Genomic DNA, 20,059 nt, shown 5'->3' with positions numbered 1-20,059 from the left:
ATATATATATATATATATATATATATATATATATATATAGTCTTACCAAACTAGCCATGCCTTTGTGTAGTAGCATGTACCCCTAGTCTGCCTGCCCCTCTTTACTTTAAGATATACAGTTACACAAGCTATAAATTTATTTATGCCTTTTAATTTATCTATATATTTACATAAATTTACATACAATATAAATACATATCTTAAAGAAATATTTTCATCTCACATTCTTTTGCATATCCTCCCCAACTTTCCAAACCACTGGCTGTTCAGTATTTTCATGGTGGCAGGGTTGCTGCTTACTGCATGCTCTCTCTGTGAGGAGCTGCGGTTGGTTCTTTTTCCTATTTACTTTATTATTTTACCTTACGCATTTGTATGTGGGCCTGAATATATGTATATGTACCACAGTCATGCAGGTGCCCGGGCAGGGCACCAGATCCCCTGGAACTGGGGTCTCATGTGGTTGTGAGCCTCCTGATGTGGATGCTGGGAACCAAACCCAGGGTCCTCTGCCAGAGCAACCGGTGCCCTTAACTGCTGGGTGGGTAGCCTCTTCAGCCCCTCTGGTTGGCATAACGCATTAGTAATGAACTCAAAGTTTAATTGTTCATTTTAGAACAAAGATCAACTTATCAGGGGCCTGCTGTATGCACAGACTGTAATTTGTTTTGTCAGCTCCCCAGTAATAGCTCTAAAATTATTGTCCTCATAACAGAATCACATTCAGCTCTCCCAAAGCTAGGGCGACATCCTTAACATGAATGCACGCTGGAGAAAGCCACCAGGCTTACCCAGGAAGTCGTCTGAGGACAGTCTTTCAAAATCCCAGACCTGCAGCACCAGCACGGCCGGAGTCTTACATTCCGTCTTCTCCAGGGAAAAGATGTTCTCCCGCCTGGTGATGACCATTTGCTTTTCAGCAGGCAGGTACTGGAACGGAAACAGGAAGCGCCAGTTGAAGTTGCCTTCTCCGGTCAGGGAGTTGTAATGCACGTCTGTCTCCTGCCTGTCGTCCTCCAGGCCCTTGATCCACCTGCATGAAGATTAAGGAGATCCAAACCCTCAGAGCGTGTCACTCAGGGCATCCACAGAGCCAAGAGAGACCCAACCAGCTTCATCCAGTGTGTCAGAGCCACAGCTGCAGGTTAGATGTAGCTTGGGTTCAGATGGAAATTTCCATCTTAATATGAAAGAGAAAAGCTGGGGTCGGAAAGAAGACTCATTCTAAGGCAGGGCGCATACTTGTCTTTGGCAGTTTATAGATGAGAAGCTCTGTGCAATTAAGATAGGAAATAGGAAATGAACATGAAATCCGAGCTCCTGTCATCTGGGAGTCCTCTTTGTAAGGGGCGGGGAGGTGTGATCGCCACACTAGAGTGTTATAATAAGATTACATTGAAACCTCTAAAATTGGGTGTTTGACCTGCTGTTGGGTCTGAGAATGGCTTCTCTCTGATTCTGGATCCTGACAGTGTAGCAGATTTGGGTCATTTGGGGTACAGGGGGCAGAGCAGGGGTAGCAAGGGTGTAGGTGGGCTGGCCACAGCCACTGAGCTTCTAAGTCCAAGCTCTACCTACTCACGGTATAACTGCAGGTTGCTTGTCTAACCTCTTTGTGTCTAATATAGATCTGTAAAAATTGAAACTGGTTTTGGCTCCTGGTTCATAGGACTGTTCTGAGGAACGACATGGCATCTCTGTTAAAGACCTTGGGGACTCTATATGATCTATGACATTCTTTCTTCTCAGTATTTTCCATTGTTTCTCCTCCATGCTAAAATTGTAAGCTACAAGTAATATTTTCCCCTAGCATTTCATCTGTGGTTAGTTGGTTTAAAAACAAAGACCTTTTTATTCAAACTAATTGAGAATTCAATTTACTTTCATTTCTAAAGAAAGATTTATTTTTTATTATTTTTTAGTGTGTGTGTGTGTGTGTGTGTGTGTGTGTGTCTATGCACAAATGTGTGACAGTGCCCAAGGAGGCCAGCGGTGTTGAATTCCCTGGAGCTGACGTTAAGAGCACCTCTGAGCTGACAGATGTAAGCACTGGGCACTGAACTCAGGTCTCTGGAAGAGCAGTGTGTGCTCTTAACTGCTGAGCCATTTCTTCAGGCCCTAAACCACCTATGTTCTGAAAGCATCCATTTCTCATTCCTAGGGAAGATGAAAGCCCTTCTCTTCAGAGAGGCGTGCCACGTGTACTTAGTGGCACATTTTGCAGAACACAGTGGCAGAGAGGAGAAGACACACTTATTTAGCTAAGGAAAAGAGAAAACACCCCGGACTGTTAACAGCCGGATGGAAGAACCATGAACTTCCAGACCCTTGAGAATCGAACAGCCAGGGTCGGAGGAGGACAAGCTGCCGCCGAAGTTAAGAGAGACTGAGTGCAAAAGGAGAGTGTGGCTGAGCACGAAAAGAGAAAGATTAATTAGAAGGATGAATCCAAGCTGAGTCATCGGGATTAGCAACCGCAGAAGATCCGTGTTTGTGCCGGTCCTGGGGATCGAGGCAGCCCCAGGAAAAGAGTAAGAGCCCTGAATGTGGGCATCTCTCTCTACATATATACACCTGAATGGTCAGGGTGTGGAAGTTTCTGAACTCTTCCAGAAGTGTTCCGTAGGGTGAGCCACGATGGAATACCATTTGGCAGAACACCTTAATCTTTCCTGAACGTGATTGAAGAGCAGTTTCAGATGATTTTAATTCTGTTCACCACGTGTTCTGCTCCTTTGATTACCCCTGTTTTCTCAAAACTCATTCCTCTGTTCTCATTCTGGAGAAAGAAATGAGAACTTTGAGCCACTGAGCATGCTTTGACGGTCAAGGTGCTTCTTGTTCAGGCAAGAACAAGGGCCATCACCATAAGGTTGGGATGAATTTATATCTGATTTTCTCTGTCATCCCTGACTCCCTGACTGGGGGCCTGCGTGGAAGCAGGACTGAGATTTTAAAAGTATAGTGAAGCTTCAACTCCAGGGTCCTAGACTAGAATTTCTTGTTAATCAGTAGCAAATGGGGAGGGCTAAATTCCAGCCTTTGCCTTAGCTTTATGATCTGCTAAACACATGGCCTTTCCCTCTATATCACACATGTCGCTCTGCTTGCTCCCCTACACTTTGAAGGACACTTAAAAGTTTAGTTATCTTACCTTCAACCGAAAGATAATTATATAAGATTTACACACTGAGAGGGTTTTCATAAAATAATTCTTAGCAAAAGAAAAGAACAAGACAAATATTTTACACGGAAAGTGGCCTTATCTGACAAAGCAGGACACTTCCTTCCGTGGACTGTGAGTGGTGGCTTCCCTGAAGCATAGATTGGCTAGAGACTAAAAGAGGAAGGGATGGAGAAAGGAAGAATGGAAAGTGTGAGGAACCTTACCCTTTGACATAAATATCACTTGATTTTTGACCCGTGAAGATATTTTCATCTTCTAAAATAACATCTTCAGTGTTCCAGATGGTCACCCTCAGCTCATATCTGGGGTGAAGGGACACAGTGTTAGGTGGACGACCTTAAAATGGGGTCAAAAGCATTGCACTTGGTCTGTAAGCCTGAGTCTGTCAGGGTCATTAGCATCAGCCCTCAAGTTTGGTCTGTCAGAACTAAGTGGCCCAAGAGGAGACCTCAGACTCGCTGGGGTATGAGTCGGCCAGAGTAGCTCCTCCTTAGATGGACCAGCATTTTCCATCTGAGGAACTTGAAACACAGAAGTCACCAATTTAACCACCTCCGTCACCACACCTCATACACCACTGCCACTGGCCAGGTGGCCATCTCCCATCTCGAATGCTGTAACCCTCTATTCTGCTACCATAGTCTCTTCCCCTCAGCACGGGCAGATCTACTTACCCTTTGGGTTTCCTTGGAGAAATGTCAACTGGAGGTCCAAGCTGAGGTGTATCTTTGGGAAACATATCCACCCACATCTGTAGGCGGCCCTTGTTCACAAAAGAAGGTTTCCTTTAGCTTTGAGAGATGGTGGCAGGGCATAACAATTGACCATTCGTTATTTTAATATATCCCCTTAATAGACTGGATGTTAGGTAAGGCTTGGTGTCTTTATACAGGTTGCCTGTTTGTTAGCAACGGCAGAGTCTTCTCTGGCTCTTCTTCTCTTCCTTCCCCCCTTCCCTTCTTTCTTCCCTCCCTTGAGCTAACCTCAAGTAGCCTAGACTGGCCTTGCACACATTATGTATGTGTAACTGGCCTTGAACTACGGATACAGCTGCTTCTACCTCCCAAATTCTGGAATTACAGAAATGGACCACCGCACCTTAGATAACACATTTTATTAGGAGTTTACAGATGCACAAGTTAAGAGCTGGGGAAGGTCAAGAAAACCTTTCCTGGGTCTCTCCTATGTCTCCTCCTCCATGCAGTAGACACGGCACTATGCAGTCAATAATACACCCTGTCCCAAGAATTTTAACATCTCAGTTAAGCTTCAAAGTTTTTCAAATGTCAAAGTTCTTACAAAGGGCTTTGTTAATTCAAATTGTAAAAATGGAAATACAAAAATCAACGGTGACTTCAGAGCATAGTTTTTCAACTTTGACATTACTGACATTATTGCTAGGTAATTCTTTCTTTGGAGTAGAGGCTATAGTGTGCACTGTAGAATGTTTAGCAGCATCTCCCCACTGGATACTAATAGCACCTCACCTACTTCTAAGAACCGAAACTATTTCCAGACAGTGCTACGTTCCCTGGGAAGAAGCTCAAAACCATCCTTGGATAGAATCACTACTGTAAGGCACACAGGATGAGCTTTAGGGACAAGGATACTTTTCTTGTGAATGAACACTCCACTTTAGGCCAGACCTGCCCTGTCCATTACTGCAGCCACCTTGGCAGGCATGGAATGTTTTAAAGAGACACTTGTGTCTCTTTCTTTAGCTTTGAAACCAGCGACATAATGGTCCCCAAGAAAGTGGAATTTACTCAGGAATTTCATGTACAAGGAAGAAAAGGATGAGACCTGGTACTAGCAAGATGGGTAGCTCATCTTGCAGAAAGAGACTCCATTATAGTACGACAATTTGCCAGACCACCTTGAAGGAGAGACTGGAGCAAAGGGAATGATGAACCAGTGATGGGTGGGAACATCTCTTGACCAGCACTGCCTAGTTAAGTATGTAGACTTCTTGAACTCTGTTAAACCTAAATGTCATGCCAGGGTCTTTAAAATAGATGTGGGGGTTCAATGGACCCATTTACCATCTTCTCAATATGGGTACAGTTAACAAATCTTTCTTTGATTTTTCACTGTGACTTTATCTGTTTGATTTGCCTACTGAGGATGAGTTACCAACCCTAACCCCTTAAGGCTGGCAAAGTCTAGGCTCCGCCCTTAACAACGCTGGTGACACTACCTGCTCCATTCCTGGTTTGTCCTTGTGGTACAGTGGCCTCGTTTCTATGTGCTCAGGAACCAGCCTCCACCCGGCCTCAGGGATGTCCTCCCAAGAGTGTAACACCTTGAGGGCCAAGTGTTCATAAGACTCCACGATCTCCTCTGCAGGGAGTAACGACAAGGGAAGAAGCTTGTTAGAAGCAAAGGGTGGGGGCTGTTGATGCTGTCTATCTTAAGCACCTTCCTTAACCATGCATCCTAAAGACATGAGGACATGGTAGGAATAAAAGAAAATAAAAACCAGAAAGCACTGAAGGTGGTATCATATGAAGGAGAAAGAGACTAAATATGGAGACAGAGACCTGAGATAAGTCAATCGATAAGAAGACAGAGACGTCAATCATGCCCTGGAGTGGAGTGGGGGTTTACACACACACACACACACACACACACACACACAGAGCCAGATTCCTGGAGATCCCACAGCTGATGGATGCCAACTACTTAAGAGGGTACGTTTGTTCACACCTCGATGTGAGGACCTAGAAATCAGGGTGGCCTTCAGTAAAATGGGAGCATAGGTGTGTTTGTAGATGTCTTTTCTTTGCCTGGGATCTCCCAGCTATAAACACCTATACTTCATTCCAACAAAGGAGGTGACTCATGGCTTAAAAGATAATAATAATAATAATAATAATAATAATAATAATAACAATAATAGATACAGATTGAAGGAAAATCACAAAGCGAGACAAAATTATAGAAAGAATAAAATCTTCTTGACAAAGCTTATAGTGATGATAGATATAAGATATAAGATAATATAAGATTAAAATATGAGATAATCAAACCTGACTTTATAGGAAGGGACCATAGAAACAACCACCAGGTGGTAATAATTAGTAAGTGCTAATAGAGTTAGACAATCAATGAATAAACCTTTGTCATAAAGTTTAATCACTCAGGAACTGATGTTATGAACATAATTTCATATTTTTAGAGTGCGAAATTGCTGTTTTTCAATCATTATTTAGTCAAATGTATAGTTTGGACAAGATAATTACATCGCATAAGAGTATATTGTGAAGAGGAGATTTTTTTAAAGGAAGTCCATATCAATATATCACCAAAAGACTGTCTAAATAGCAATAACTGCATGCAAGAAACCTCAGAATGTTATTAAGTAAACAGAAGTAAAAATGGTGGAAGTCAATTGTGTCGAAAAGCCTTGCTATCACCTCCGACTGACTGTAGTGAGAGCATGGAGGCCTTAGGGAGAAGCAGCAACTGCTCAGATGTGGTGGTGCCAGAATTGCACTGCATCACTAAAAATGCCTTTTGTCCCCTCCTCTCAACCTTAAGGAAACTTCTTTGGGATCTGCAGGGTGTGTCCCGTGGTACTCATGGAAACATATCCCTCTTCTGGTGCCACGGTAAGATAGTTTGGTACAGGGCTTGCAGGATAGTGGGTTGCACACCTACTGTTTAACGCTATGTGACATCCACTGAAAGCTCGGGCTTGCTTGGCAGGTTTTCAAGTCCTTAACAACACACACGAAGACGGGAAGGACGTAGACCAGGATGCAGCGTAGTTACCTGAACCTTGTGACTGTGAGTGTTTGTCATTAGCCCTCTGCCTTTTCTATCTTTCCCTTTTGTAATGACATGACCCACTGTCCCCGAGCCTCGGTCAGTGGAACCAGCCTTTTTAAAAGAACAGCGACATTGGCAGAGCCTTGGGCTGGGAGTTACCAGAGTCATCTTCAGTGAAGATGGTTTTCCCAGAAAAGACCTTCTTTCCGATCTGTATCTTCCCGGGGCGAAAGTATGGTCCGTCCAGTTTGTTGTCTTTACAGAGCTTGGTTAGGATTTCTGTGGGTTTGGACGTGTCCCTCCAGGCATTGTACCCTTCTCTGAGAAGAGGAAGAAGGGCAGATGAGGTGAGCCTGGTGTCATATTAGGGGAGCCCCCTTTGAGGTCCCCAATAAAAGCTCCTGTCAAATGTGGCTCCTGTAATTTCCCCCAGTTATACACCTGGGCTAGCGCGTTTGGCTTTGTTTCATTTTCTTCTCTTTCTAGTCGAGCACCCTTGCAAAAGCACAGCTTGCATAAAAGACAGGGCTTGCAGCCAGCTTGACATAAAGATGGTTTGCAGGGATTTTGATTTTTTTAAATGGATACACTCTTCTTTAAAAAAAAAAAAAAAATTGAGCCGGGTAGTGGTGGTGCACACCTTTAATCCCAGCACTTGGGAGGCAGAGGCAGGTGGATTTCTGAGTTCAGAGCCAGCCTGGTCTACAGAGTGAGTTCCAGGACAGCCAGGGCTACCCAGAGAAACCCTGTCTTGAAAAACCAAAACCAACCAAACAAACAAACAAAACAAAAGACAAAAAAAAAAATTGAAGTGAAATTCATATAACAAAATTTATCATTTTGAAGTTGTCTGGTTCTGTGGTATTACATATGGTCCTAATAACATGCAGTCACTCTTTCTGCTTAGTTATAAAACGTTGCCGTCACCCTGGAAGGAGACTCAGTATCCAAACTGCACTTGCTCTCCGTTCCCACCGAGCACCATTAGCAAGCTCCAGCCTGTCTTTCTGCCGCTAGGGGTTCTGGGCAAGTTTAGCCAGTGTTTGGTCATTTGTGCGCTACTTAAGAGGAAAGCTCTGACTTACCACCTCAATCTCTCTCCTCCCTCCTCCCCCCAACCCCCAGCCACACACACACAATTTATCTTATAGACTTCTGATTTTCTACTTAGTGACTTTCCTGGCTCTCCCCAACCCTTTCATCCCCTAAGAAATAGCTATTTTGGAGGAAGCCAATCACTGGGCACAGGGGTACAGGGGCACAGGGGCAGACCCTGGTTCCTACCCACTCCCTGCTTCCTGGCCTCCCACAATAGGAATTGCATGATCACATCAGGAAGGCAATTGACTCTACCACTTTATAGCATTGTTCATATGATTGAATACTGTGTAGGCCCAGTACATTAAAGACTGCAAGCAATACTAAATGACAGCTATAAAATACTTCAGCTACAAAGTAAGAACATTAAATAAATAATAATAAATAAATAAACAATAAATAAATTTCAAATCATGTAACCCAAGTCCAGAAGAAAATAGTATAGAAAAAAAAACACTAAAAGGAAAACTAAAAGCAAGAATGTACATAAATATTTAATTTTTATCAATAATTTATGTAAATAGTGAATTGGGCAAATTATTTGATTTATAGCGATAAATTCTGTAAATTATTTTCCACTTAGGAAAGTTCATTTTTGAATTACACAATGGAACTCCAATGAATGGTTGTAATTTGTAAGATTTTGTTAAAAAAAAAGTATAATCAGATACAGCACACTTAAAAAGAAAATGAAGCTGATAGCCTACATTTTAAAATAAAGTTGATGTGAAAATCTTTGTGAAGAATGAGATTTACATCCACTCTTCCTTCGCGTATGAAGTAAAGCGAGTTCTAGAGGGACTGATAAGTTATTGCATGCCAAGTTCTTAAACAGCAGGTCCTAAGCACATACAGCTTACTCAATTCTGAGACACTGATGATGTTTGCGATGTTTTTTCGATGTTTGCATTGTATTAACCATTCCTCACCTCCCACCCACCCCACCCCACCCCCCACCCCCGGAATGCTGACCACCAGATACAAGTGAATGCACAAACACACTACAGCCTGACTCTTAGCTCTTGAAGAACCGGCCCTGAGTTTTAAATCAAAGTTGCTTCCCCAGCCTCATTGGCCCTCAAGAGCGTAGAATAATCTCTCTACACCAGACCAGCGATACGGTCTGCCAACCTAGAAATAGACGCATGCGCAGTCCAGAGCTCCACAAGGCTGTGGTCCCGAGACACCAACAGCGTCTCCACAGGAGACAACTTACATCTGTCTCGAAAAACCAAAAAAAAAAAAAAAAAAAAAAAAAAAAAAAAAAAAAAAAAAACAACTNCAAAAAAAAAAAAAAAAAAAAAAAAAAAAAAAAACAACTTACATCTCATACTGGCTCTGCAAGCCACAGATGGCCCTGTGTTTGCTGTAGAAACGGTTCTCCAGGTCAATCTTGGTCTCTCCAATGAGGTCATCTGACCCGATCATGTCATGGTCATAAATCAGGACGGAGAGCAGAGACTCCTTTGGGAAAGTGGCCTGGATCTCAAATGACCTGAGTCCAAGCAGAGGGCTGGGAATTAGCAAGGTCTGGCAGAATGGGACGTCACCAGCTTCCTTTTGGTTAGCACTTCGTGGTTCACACACTGACTGGATCGACTGAATTTAGTTAGCGCTGACAGGGATCTGTGTAGTTTATTATCCAAGTACAATCATTGACTTCTGATTTATTTATCAACTTTCAATAGACAGTGATTCACCCTTTCATGTCATATCTTAGAGTTGTTGGTCTGATTTCCAGTCTGGTTTCAGACCTGAACTCTGTGTAACATGGTGGAGCAGTTGATCACATAAAACACGCACCCCTCTTCCAGGTTTTCAGCCCATGCACAGTGAGAATACTATCACTCATTTCTGTCACTGCTTTGTCAAGGAATACCAGCTGGAGTTTTCAAAAAGAAAACCTCGCTGATGGAAACAAAGAATTTCAGGGCTGAAATGCTCTCTCCCCATGGCTGAGCCCCTTGAGAACAGAATCGTTCTTATTTCCACACCACTAGAGCTTGCACTTGGCCATCAGAAAATAGACATTTAGTGGCTATTTCTTTGAACTACAAAGCGTGCCAGAAATCTATATCCAATACCTCTATTTTGCAGATAAGGGAAGCAAAATCCCGAGAATGTAAATGAAGGATCATGAATCAAGCCTTCCTGAAGCACTCAAGGGTATCCTAAGACTGATATGGCCACAATTAGCCCTCCCCAGTGCAGAAAAAAGGCAGTTTATAGCACCAGTGATTATAGTTGATAAGAGCAGTCTCTAAAAGGTCCCACATGGGGCTGCACAGGGGAGAAATCTATGTGCCCGTCATCTGTCAAGCATGGTGGTGCCTTTCTTAGCTTCAATATTTGGATCCTAGGTTGTAATGGCTATTCTGGGGGTTCGTCGGAAGGAAACACCCAACATCCATCATTGGACTTGGCTATCAGCATATTAGCCACCCAGGACAGACTTGATAATGGATTCACTGTCCCTGGTAACAATAACAGAGGACATGGTGGCTCTGGCCCTTCTCATCAAACTGTGCTGAAATTGATGGTGTCTGAATTTTAACTGGAGCTGTCAAAGAGTTTGCAAAACTCTGGTATCAAGATTGGATTCTTGGTTGCCCTGGAAACTCCTGGGCTGACACCAGGTCCTATGTCAGTAATAATACCATTAGACTGCTACTGTCATTCTTTGCTTGAGGAAAGATCATTAAATGAGCAAAAACTGAGATAGTGAAAGTGTCTGGAGGCTCAGAGGTTCAAAACCAAGATGGCTTCTTTGTTCATCCATTCATTTCCTAACTTATTCTTCTGACATTTATCACCCAGTCACTGTGTGACAGGTCTTGAGAGTAGAGTCATTTCCAGTGGGTAAGGCATACAAGAAGTTGGCAGAAGAAGATGACAGGAGCCAAGATCAAGTCATGTTGGAAGAGTGTTGTGAGCTGGGGAAAAGGAGCAGAAAGAGAAGTCTTATCACCCCAGGGAATAGACTGCAGATAGCTCTCCTGGTTCTAGACCTGTGGAGCTCAGATTTGCCCTTCCCCTGTCTTCATGGGACTTGCCACAGTGTCATAATCCCCCATTCACTTTTCTCTCAGTAGTCATAGCATCCCTAAAAAGCAGAGACTAGTGAGCACCTGACATAAGACGGATTCTCAGTATCCATGAAGGAACCAATCAAAGCGGGCAGATACCATGATGAGGCAGAGGTGAGTGAGCCAGAGTCGGTGAGCTGTTTTAGTCACCTAAGATCGGCATTTCTGGATTCCATTGTTTGAGAGCTGTGAACAACTGCCAAAGACAGTGGTTCATACTCAATGCTATAACGGTGCAGAGTGGCAGAGCCCCGTCAGATCGCATCATCAAATGGTGGAAGTTTTATCTGTGCACCTACTCAATATCTCCCTCATTCTTTCATGACAAATACTTATTCAGCACTTAACTGCATGTCAGGCCCTGTCTGCGGTGCTGAGGAAGTGGTATTGGCCACATAGCTCATGCATGGACAGATGTGACCTTCTAGCAGAGGGAAGAGGATGGCCAGTGTACACATAAACAAGTTAACCCATGCCAGAAGCTATGAAGGAGGAAAGGAGGCAGAACACAGGGCCAGGGTACTAGTGGAAGTGGCTGTGACATCCTCATGCGAACACTCTTGCAGTGGTCCCCTGGAGGGGTCCCTAAGGCCCGGGTTCAGCACTCAGCCTGCTGGTACAGAGTAATTTTGAGCTAGGAACTTGTGACCCGGCATAACAATAGAAGATACACCCACCAACCATCTACTCCTAGAGAGGTTAGGAAAGACATTCTGCAAAGCTGTAGGTGGATTCCATCCCACTAGCCTCCCACTTTCCAGGGCCCTAAAGTGAGGCCGAGAAAGCAAGTCTAATTCACAGCTGGGAGACTAATGACAAAACGGAGGCAGTGGCTCCGTAAATGGCAGAGAGCAGTGGATGTCACATCAGGATCTGAGAAGCAGAAGTACCCGTCTCTGAAACTGTCACTTTAACCGGTCCCATTAATCCAGACTCGTTTATGACCTCGTTTCCTCAGCAGCAATAAAAATCCAAGAAACTAATGTTCATCAAATGCCATGGGATCCAAAGCCAATACAAATAAATGAATTTACATGAGTCTGGTGTCGATCTTTTCCCATGCTCTTAGTTCCTCAAGAAAAGAAAATTGCATGTACTTAAGATGTTGCTAAAGTAACCAAGGAGGGAAATGTAGCACACGCGTGTTGGACACCGTGTTATGGGTGTGTCACACATTCTTCCAGAGGAATCAAGAGTCAGGTGTCACTACGGCTTTAGAGACGAGAAGAGCTCCAGCCAGAGAGGCAGAGACAGCTGCATGACGGTACAGAGCCTGTACAGGACAACACCCAGGCTCCTTTAGTTCCAACATAGAGCACAAACTCAAGCAGGGGCAATGTCTGTGTGTTGTTAGAAGGTCAATGGGGCGTGGCTAGAGTGGTGGCTCTGGCTGAGAGCACGTGAGTTTGGTTCCCAGCACCCAGAGAGTAGTTCATGACCACACATAATACCAGTTCCAAGGGGTTCAATGCCATGGGCACTGTACACATGTGGTACACATATAAATGCAAGCAACACACACACACACACACACACACACACACACACGAATAAAATAAATAAATCATTTTTAAAGATGTTGCTATCTACCAGAAAATTCCCGAGTCTAGTTCTACAGTACACACACATCCCCCCCCTCACACACACACACACACATACACACACACACACACACACACACACACACACACACACACACACACACACACACACACACACACACACACACACAGAGATTGTATTTTAACATCTTGCAGGAAAACAAAACACCACTGGAGGCTCTCAGTTCAACATTTGAAATCACTGCAATTAGGTGAAAAAAAAATGATATTATGGTAAAACTTTCTCCAGTAGGAGACTAAAAAGCAAACATCTCGCCCAGTGCCTGCTATTTCTGAGTTGTGTGAATTTTCATATATTTCTTAACTTCTTTGTATCTCAGATGTCTTGATTTTTAAGAAGAAAGCTTCCATACAGTATTAGGAAGTGGTATCCACGACCCTTTAAGGTACTTTTAAGTTTAAAACTTATGTGTTACAAAACCACATGTCTGAAGATCACAATGTCAAATCCTAGATAGGAAACCATCTACATTTTTTGCATGAATAAACATTTGGTTGGCTCTTATCAAGGATACAAGTCAGTGTTTAATCTTCAGCAACTGTTTTATCTAAGATACCCCTACACACACACACACACACACACACACACACACACACCACAGCATACCACAGCACAGCACACCACACCACACCATTTTCACCACCCTCCAGGAAGGCAGCAGCAGCCAATGCTGAAAGGACAATACAACGCAACTGGCATGGCACTGACCTTCCAAACACTGGATTCAGCTGTTTGGGGATGTATTTGTCCCGGTCCTTGATTTCTGTTTTGCCAAGCCTGAGCACAATGTAGGGGTCAGATTTACCATCCGGATCAGCTGGGCTGAGATTAAATGCCTGGGGAAGAAAAAGAGAACAGTTCTGACCCAGCGGCTCAACCCTGGCTGCACACGGGGACTGGGGTTCTATGTGGGCCTGTTCCGGTGTTCTAGCTCCTGAGCTCTGGGACTTTTTAAAACTCCTTAGATTTTAGAGTGCCACTAAACTCAGGGACCACGTGGCTTTAGCACCCTAGTTTTGCTCCTAAGAAGAGCAATTATTGATACCCGCCTTTCTCTTCTGTCATCTACCCAGAGGCAGCCAGTCCTTGGCACACGGCAGCGAGGAACATGCTGGAGAAGGAGGCAGAAGACGTGCGCCCATGTTCTAATTTTTAATTCTGTCATCTTGGCCAAGTCATGTTGTTTCTGGATCTGTCTGTGTAACCATGGGGTGGACCCAAAGACCCTGTCTAGCACCGGTGGTTCCTGAAGCCATTTCCCCATGAATCTTGCCTTTAGCCCTAGCTCCCTGAGTGATGTTGTATTTCTGATCATGAAGTCTGATTCCAGACTGGCTGGACCATAGGCTGTCAAAAGTGAACCTGGTGTAGGGAAAGGCCATGGTAGGAGGCCAATCAAGATGTGGCATCAAACAGACTGACACTTGGTAGTGAAGAAAGCTGAGAAACAGCCCAATACTTAATTCTGTCTCCCTCAGACCAAACAGGGTAAGTGCATCCAGCTGCATGGATTAGAACAAGAATGTTCTCTGGAGATTGCTTAATAACCAAAACTTATCAACAGGCCGGGTGCCAAAAAACAATCCAAATAAGTGACTCCGTTGATTTTCCTTGTCAAATCACCCACATTTAATTCTCTACCTCAGTGAACTCTGACACAACTGCACACTTTGCTGTTCCTTTGTTTATTTTTTTTTTTATCTTTTTATATTTCCTAGTTTTCATACCACTCGGTTCTAGCATGTGATCGCCATGAAACTGGGAGTACCATTCTGTTCATTACTTTATTTCAAGGATATTGTAATGAACAGGGTCTTCTTAATAGTTCTTGTGTGAACAAGTGATGCTATAGGCATCATATGGCCACTAAAAGAAATAAAGCAATGCGCTGATCTGGGAAAGTGTCTGTGCTCCCTTATAAGGAAGAGGAGCACTGTCTGTGCTCCCTTATAAGGAAGAGGAGCACTGTACAGAACTTTGACTTCTTCCTGTATGCATTTATTCACAATCTTTTAATGCTAGTGCTTATCACATTATTTTAAAATCAGTGTATTATATAACTAATTGTGTATTAATAAATGATAGAAAAGCACACACAGTCACCACTACTAACAAGGTCCACGCCAAACACTGGCTCTCCATCCCACAGTGACTTTCTTACTGATGAAACATGGGACTGTCACCCTCCTATTCTGTTCATTCAAGGATGCTGTGTCCTCAAACTGCAGTCCAAGGCAGCCCTCTTCCATGCTGCCTGCCCCGGCTCCAGGCAGGAACCTTGTCCACAGTTGCCCTGACCTTTGTATAGAGAGCTCTAGACGGCAGAACTGCAGCAAGGGTTGTGATAGCTCTGTAATTCAGTGAGAGGAAACCACGGGGGTTGGGAGGTGGACATGGAACTGAGGATTCTCTGAGCCTATGAGCTTTGAGAACCTCCGGAGTTGGAGGGGAAAAAAATCAATCATTAGACAGAATATTTCTCAGATTTACATGAACATGCACTCTGTTTCTTGAGGAATGTATATTAATTATCTCCCAGGACACCAGGATCTTCCTGAATAACATTTTTGGAAAGGCTATTGCGGAGCATCCTGTAGGTAGGTGTTTATTATAGGCTACCCAGGATTGTGTGAGCGTTATCATGAGCACCGAGGACAAAAACTCCATCATAATGCCCCTGCCACATGGCGGCGTGATGGCACTTAGGAGAGAAAGGACACCCAAGAAGTACAGGATAAAAAGACAATTTGTTTTCTCTTCTCATTCGTTTTTTAATTCTTGAGACAGGATCTCACTGTGTGCGTGGATGGCCTGGAACTCCCGAAGAAAGGCCTGTGCCACCACACCTGGCAATTAGTTCTTCTTTTGTGCATTGTTAATGCTTCTTACAAGGGATATGAGCAATGTGAAATGAGGTAGCATTGAATAAGAATACTGCAAAGGCAGTCACGAAAACCAAATCCAAGCAACGAGTTAAAGACAAATCTGTGACCCATAAGGGTTTGTATAATCGAATGTCATGTTTGGTTTTCCACTATCCCAACAAGTCAAAAAAATTGTAATTAAAGGTTGTTTTATTTTATTTTATCTTTTGACTCACTATCAAAAAGGGAAGCCTGGAGAACATAATATTTTGAGTTGGGTGTTTTGTTTTGTTTTGTTTTGTTTTTCTTTTTGCACCCCAAATGAAACGCCTGACTCAGCAGTGTAGTGGTAAAGCCACTGGGGGAATTTCACCAGGGCAGTAGCTGCCCTGTCGGGTCCTGGGCTCCTCCTCCCTCTGCCTTCCCTGTGAGCATTCTACTTCTGCCTTTGATTTCCTTTCCCACTAGTAGGTAACCCACCAGAGCCAGCAAAGCTTAGCAGAGTGCCCCCAAAATGCCTATGTTGAAACTTAATGGAATTGGACCTACAGTTGGCTATAGGCAGGTGACTAAAACTAATAATGTCACAAGAATGGACCTTTGGATTTCAGAAGTTGCTCTTTCTCCCTCCACATTCACATCCCCAGAGGGACGGCCATGAGAGGGCAGACATACAAACCAGCAGAATAGGTTCCACCAGACACCAACACTGCCAGAGCCTCAGTCATGGACCTACAGCCCCCAGAACTGTGATAAAAACATTTCAGTTATTCAAACCCGCTTATGGTGTTTTGTTTCAGCACCATGGGTAGGCAAATACACCCGCTTAGATCAAAGGAGGCTGGCTTACCGCAACAATATACACACGGATAAGTACTTGAACGGGATGATTGGGTGGAATTCCTTGCTGGATTCTCAGCTGGCCACTGTCCTCCGAGGTAGAGTCCTCTGGGCTTTTGTAGATGCAGAAGGAGCCCTGGTACCACAGAACACAAGCCAGAAAACAGAATTGTCATATGACCTATAAGGAACCATAGTGAGCCCTGTGGTGAGAAAATGAACACAGCCCAAGTATGTGAAGGACACGGGCTAGTGTTAGCATTGGTCAGGGTTGTATCTTTGGGCGATGTGTACAAGCTGCGTGTTCAGCACTTATTCCTGGCACACTAGTGGATGGAGCCAGCATGAGCCCTCACATGAGCCCTCATCATGAGCCATCACATGAGGAGTATGGCAATGGAATCTGAGTGCTCTTTATACATGGAGTGCTGTGCCTGTGTCTCCCTATCTTCTCGGTCAGCCCTGAGTACAGTATTCCTCTTTCCAGATACAGTAACTGAAGCTCTTGGGAGGCGAAGAATATTGCTCAAGGTCATGCAACTAGCTGCTGTCATAAAGAAGATTTAAATCCAGGTTGGCACACTGGGTTCCCTGGTATATGTCAGCACACTGTGCAACACCTTAGAGGCCTATCATAGAGTGAACCCCAGATACTAATGACTTCTTTGTTATAACAAAACCGCAAGTCTGCCAGAAAAGGGGTTTGGGTTATGTGATTTATCTTAGGTTTTCAATTGGCAAATCTGCATGGATCCCATATTTAACATGTTTTGGATGGGACAGAAAGGCAAAGGGCAGTGGTCCTTATGGGTAGTGGCTATATCTTCCTATATATTACACAGAGTGAGTTTAATCCATTTGCCACAAATCAAAAATATCTACAAAGACTGGGGCTGGGTCTTGCTGGTTCTTAGAGAATATTCAGGGTAGGCATGGAGGGTCGTCTCCGCCCCCCCCCCCCACACACGCATGCACACACACGTGCATGCACACGCACACACACACACACATACACACACGCACACACACACACAGTCCACATCACAGCCCCATTATTAGAATTGAGTCACGCCTGACATTTATGGACTCAGAGAATGGAATCCACACGGGAACTTGCCTTGAATTTTCCTATGACCCGGTCTCCATCCAAACCGTGATCATCTTCTGTAGATTTGCCTCTGAAGAGTTCAAAGGTCTTCACCCAGTCTTCAAAATTGTTGAATTCACTCTCAAGATCACCATCATATATCTTTAGAGAAAAGAAAGATTATACTAAAACGAAGGAAGGTTAATTACTTCACCACCTTTAAATTCATTCTCACTCAGAGTTTGAAAACAGACACAAATATAGACAAATTCTTCACCAAAATATAACAGGAATGACATTAGGCTCAATTCCCAGAAGAATCCTTGTTCCCATGGGAAAGCTCCCAAGGATAGCCTTAATTATCTACATTTCTATCAGCAATCTATTCTTCTGAGGTTCACCAGAATCATCCATTTCTGTTTCCTGTTAGCATGAAGTGTATAACTGCCCTCTTCCACATGTTCCTGACACCATGATGCTCTATCCAAGCCCATGGGCTGAGCAATCATGGGCTGAACGCTCTGAAACCATGAGCCAAAAGAAGCCCTTCCCCCAAGCTGTTCTCTTAGGTATCAGATCAGAGCTATGCACAAAGAACCAGTACAGAATGTTAGTGTTGGTTTAATAAGAAAGACTCAGGATGCTCAAAAACTGGCATTGAAATATGTCCCAGGGAAAAGGTAAGGGGCTGCCACTGATTTATCCTTAACAATATAGGGGAAGTATTGGGCTAAACACTCTGAAAGCTAACTGTTATGAGTTTTATAAAGTCCTTTGCATAAAAATTGAATTCCAAGAAGTATAACCATCTGAAAACATTTTAAAGAGTTATTTATTTTGATGCGTATGAACGTTCTGTGCACTGTATGTGTGTATGTATGTATATATGTACATGCACTGTGTGTATACCTACTTTGTGTGGAGGCCAGAAGAGGGTGTCAGAGCCCCTAAAATTGAAATGACAGAGGGTTGTGAGCCGCCAAGTAGGTTTTGGAAACCAGATTCGGATCCTCTTAACCACAAAGTGTGCTCTTAACCACAAAGATAGCTTTCCAGCCCACAAAAGATTTTCAAATATATAATCATAAACACAACAACCGATTTCATGCCTAATTGGTGTTATTGGCCGTTAAGTATAAACTGTAGTACTTTGGGGAAGTTGAAATCACTTATATTCATTAATTCATAACACATTTAAAATGACAAAGTGTTTACTTTTATTATAATGCATGAAGATATGAATTTTCCAAGTGGGAAATGATATTATAGACTTTAGAAATGCGAAGTAGAATTAAAGCTGAGGTTTAGAAATATAATTAAAATACTTATTCAAATACTCTCTCAAAATTATCCAACTCGATAATCTACATGTGTAATTGCTGTAATTAAAAATTTTCACACCTGTACGTAGTACATGCCTCTAGCTAATACCCTCTCACTCTGAAGATTGCTCTGATGGAGCTGACTTCAGTTAAAGCCCCTGCTATCTTGAGTGTGTACACACCACGTGATGATGTCAAGTTCCCAGAGGGGTTGAACACTGTATTTCCCTCCCAGGTTGAAGCTAAACAATGGATGTTATATTCTTTCTGAATATATGGGGTTGTAGAGTAGGAAAACGGGCAGGCTTCATTGTCTTGGCTTATTTACATGTTATTTTCCCAGGTGAGTGACTATAATGAAGACAGAAGAAGTTAGTTCAAAGGAAGGACTCATGACATTTGACCACAGCACTAAGAGAAGCCTGCTGCTGAGCTCTGCACCCCATCCCTGGAGGCCCTGGACCCACAGACCTTCAAGACAGCCAGGTTTGGGATGGCATCATTGCCGTCATCTTTCAGTTTCTTCTTGAGCATTTTGTCTTTCTTCTTTTTGGGGCCATCTTCCATATCCAGCACTACCTCGTCTGGCTTTGCCTCTGTGGAAAATCAGCAGAAATTGTTACAGAGTTGTCAGCTTGCAGGGTTACTACATATAGCCCTGGAGTTTGTATCATATGTAAGTGCAATGTCGGTGACTGCCCTAGGGCCAGGCAAAGTTTTAGCTGGGCCAGGTCTGTGCATGAATATATTAAACCTGGCACTGAGAGCACATGATTTGTTCTTCAACCCAGCTAGCAGAGAAAAGGCCTTGAATTTGGATGATTCTAAGGCTTTTTGTTAACACCCTCAGGGTCTTGAGAGTCATCTAGTTCCAATATAAAGCTCAAATACATTAAGGGTTTCATACAAGGTCATGCTAATAACATTATTGAATAAGTTTTCTAGCAGCATCCTGTACAGGAAAATGACTGGAGACAGACTTTGAGCTCCACTATTTCTAGCTGTGTGACCTTAAATGGGTAACTCAAACTCATTGTATCCCTGTCTCCTCATGGATCCGAGGATGAAGATGCTAAGGGATTGGCTGGTCATAGGAGAAAGTGAAGTGAAACATGTCAATTAGGAGCCAGGTTCTCGTGTGTGTGTGTGTGTGTGTGTGTGTGTGTGTGTGTGTGTGTGTG

The 20,059-nt window shown here is 43.4% G+C and overlaps 1 protein-coding gene across 1 annotated transcript in view; it reads right to left on the bottom strand.

Moving 5' to 3' along the window:
* Fer1l6 (fer-1 like family member 6) overlaps positions 1–20,059 on the bottom strand; it is a 111,944-nt gene that overhangs the window by 14,313 nt on the left and 77,572 nt on the right. Inside the window, exons 28-37 of the mRNA XM_021217185.1 lie at positions 19,350–19,474; positions 17,587–17,718; positions 16,480–16,605; positions 13,474–13,601; positions 9,381–9,551; positions 7,118–7,278; positions 5,385–5,527; positions 3,862–3,950; positions 3,391–3,489; positions 792–1,033 (exon numbers count right to left, since the gene is read on the bottom strand). Coding sequence (XP_021072844.1) covers positions 792–1,033; positions 3,391–3,489; positions 3,862–3,950; positions 5,385–5,527; positions 7,118–7,278; positions 9,381–9,551; positions 13,474–13,601; positions 16,480–16,605; positions 17,587–17,718; positions 19,350–19,474 — 1,416 coding nt within the window. The remainder of the gene's footprint in view (positions 1–791; positions 1,034–3,390; positions 3,490–3,861; positions 3,951–5,384; positions 5,528–7,117; positions 7,279–9,380; positions 9,552–13,473; positions 13,602–16,479; positions 16,606–17,586; positions 17,719–19,349; positions 19,475–20,059) is intronic.

This window comes from Mus pahari, chromosome 17, assembly GCF_900095145.1.
Source record: "Mus pahari chromosome 17, PAHARI_EIJ_v1.1, whole genome shotgun sequence".
In the NCBI taxonomy this organism is placed as follows: Eukaryota; Metazoa; Chordata; class Mammalia; order Rodentia; family Muridae; genus Mus; species Mus pahari.
This window is presented reverse-complemented; position numbering and strand designations above follow the sequence as displayed.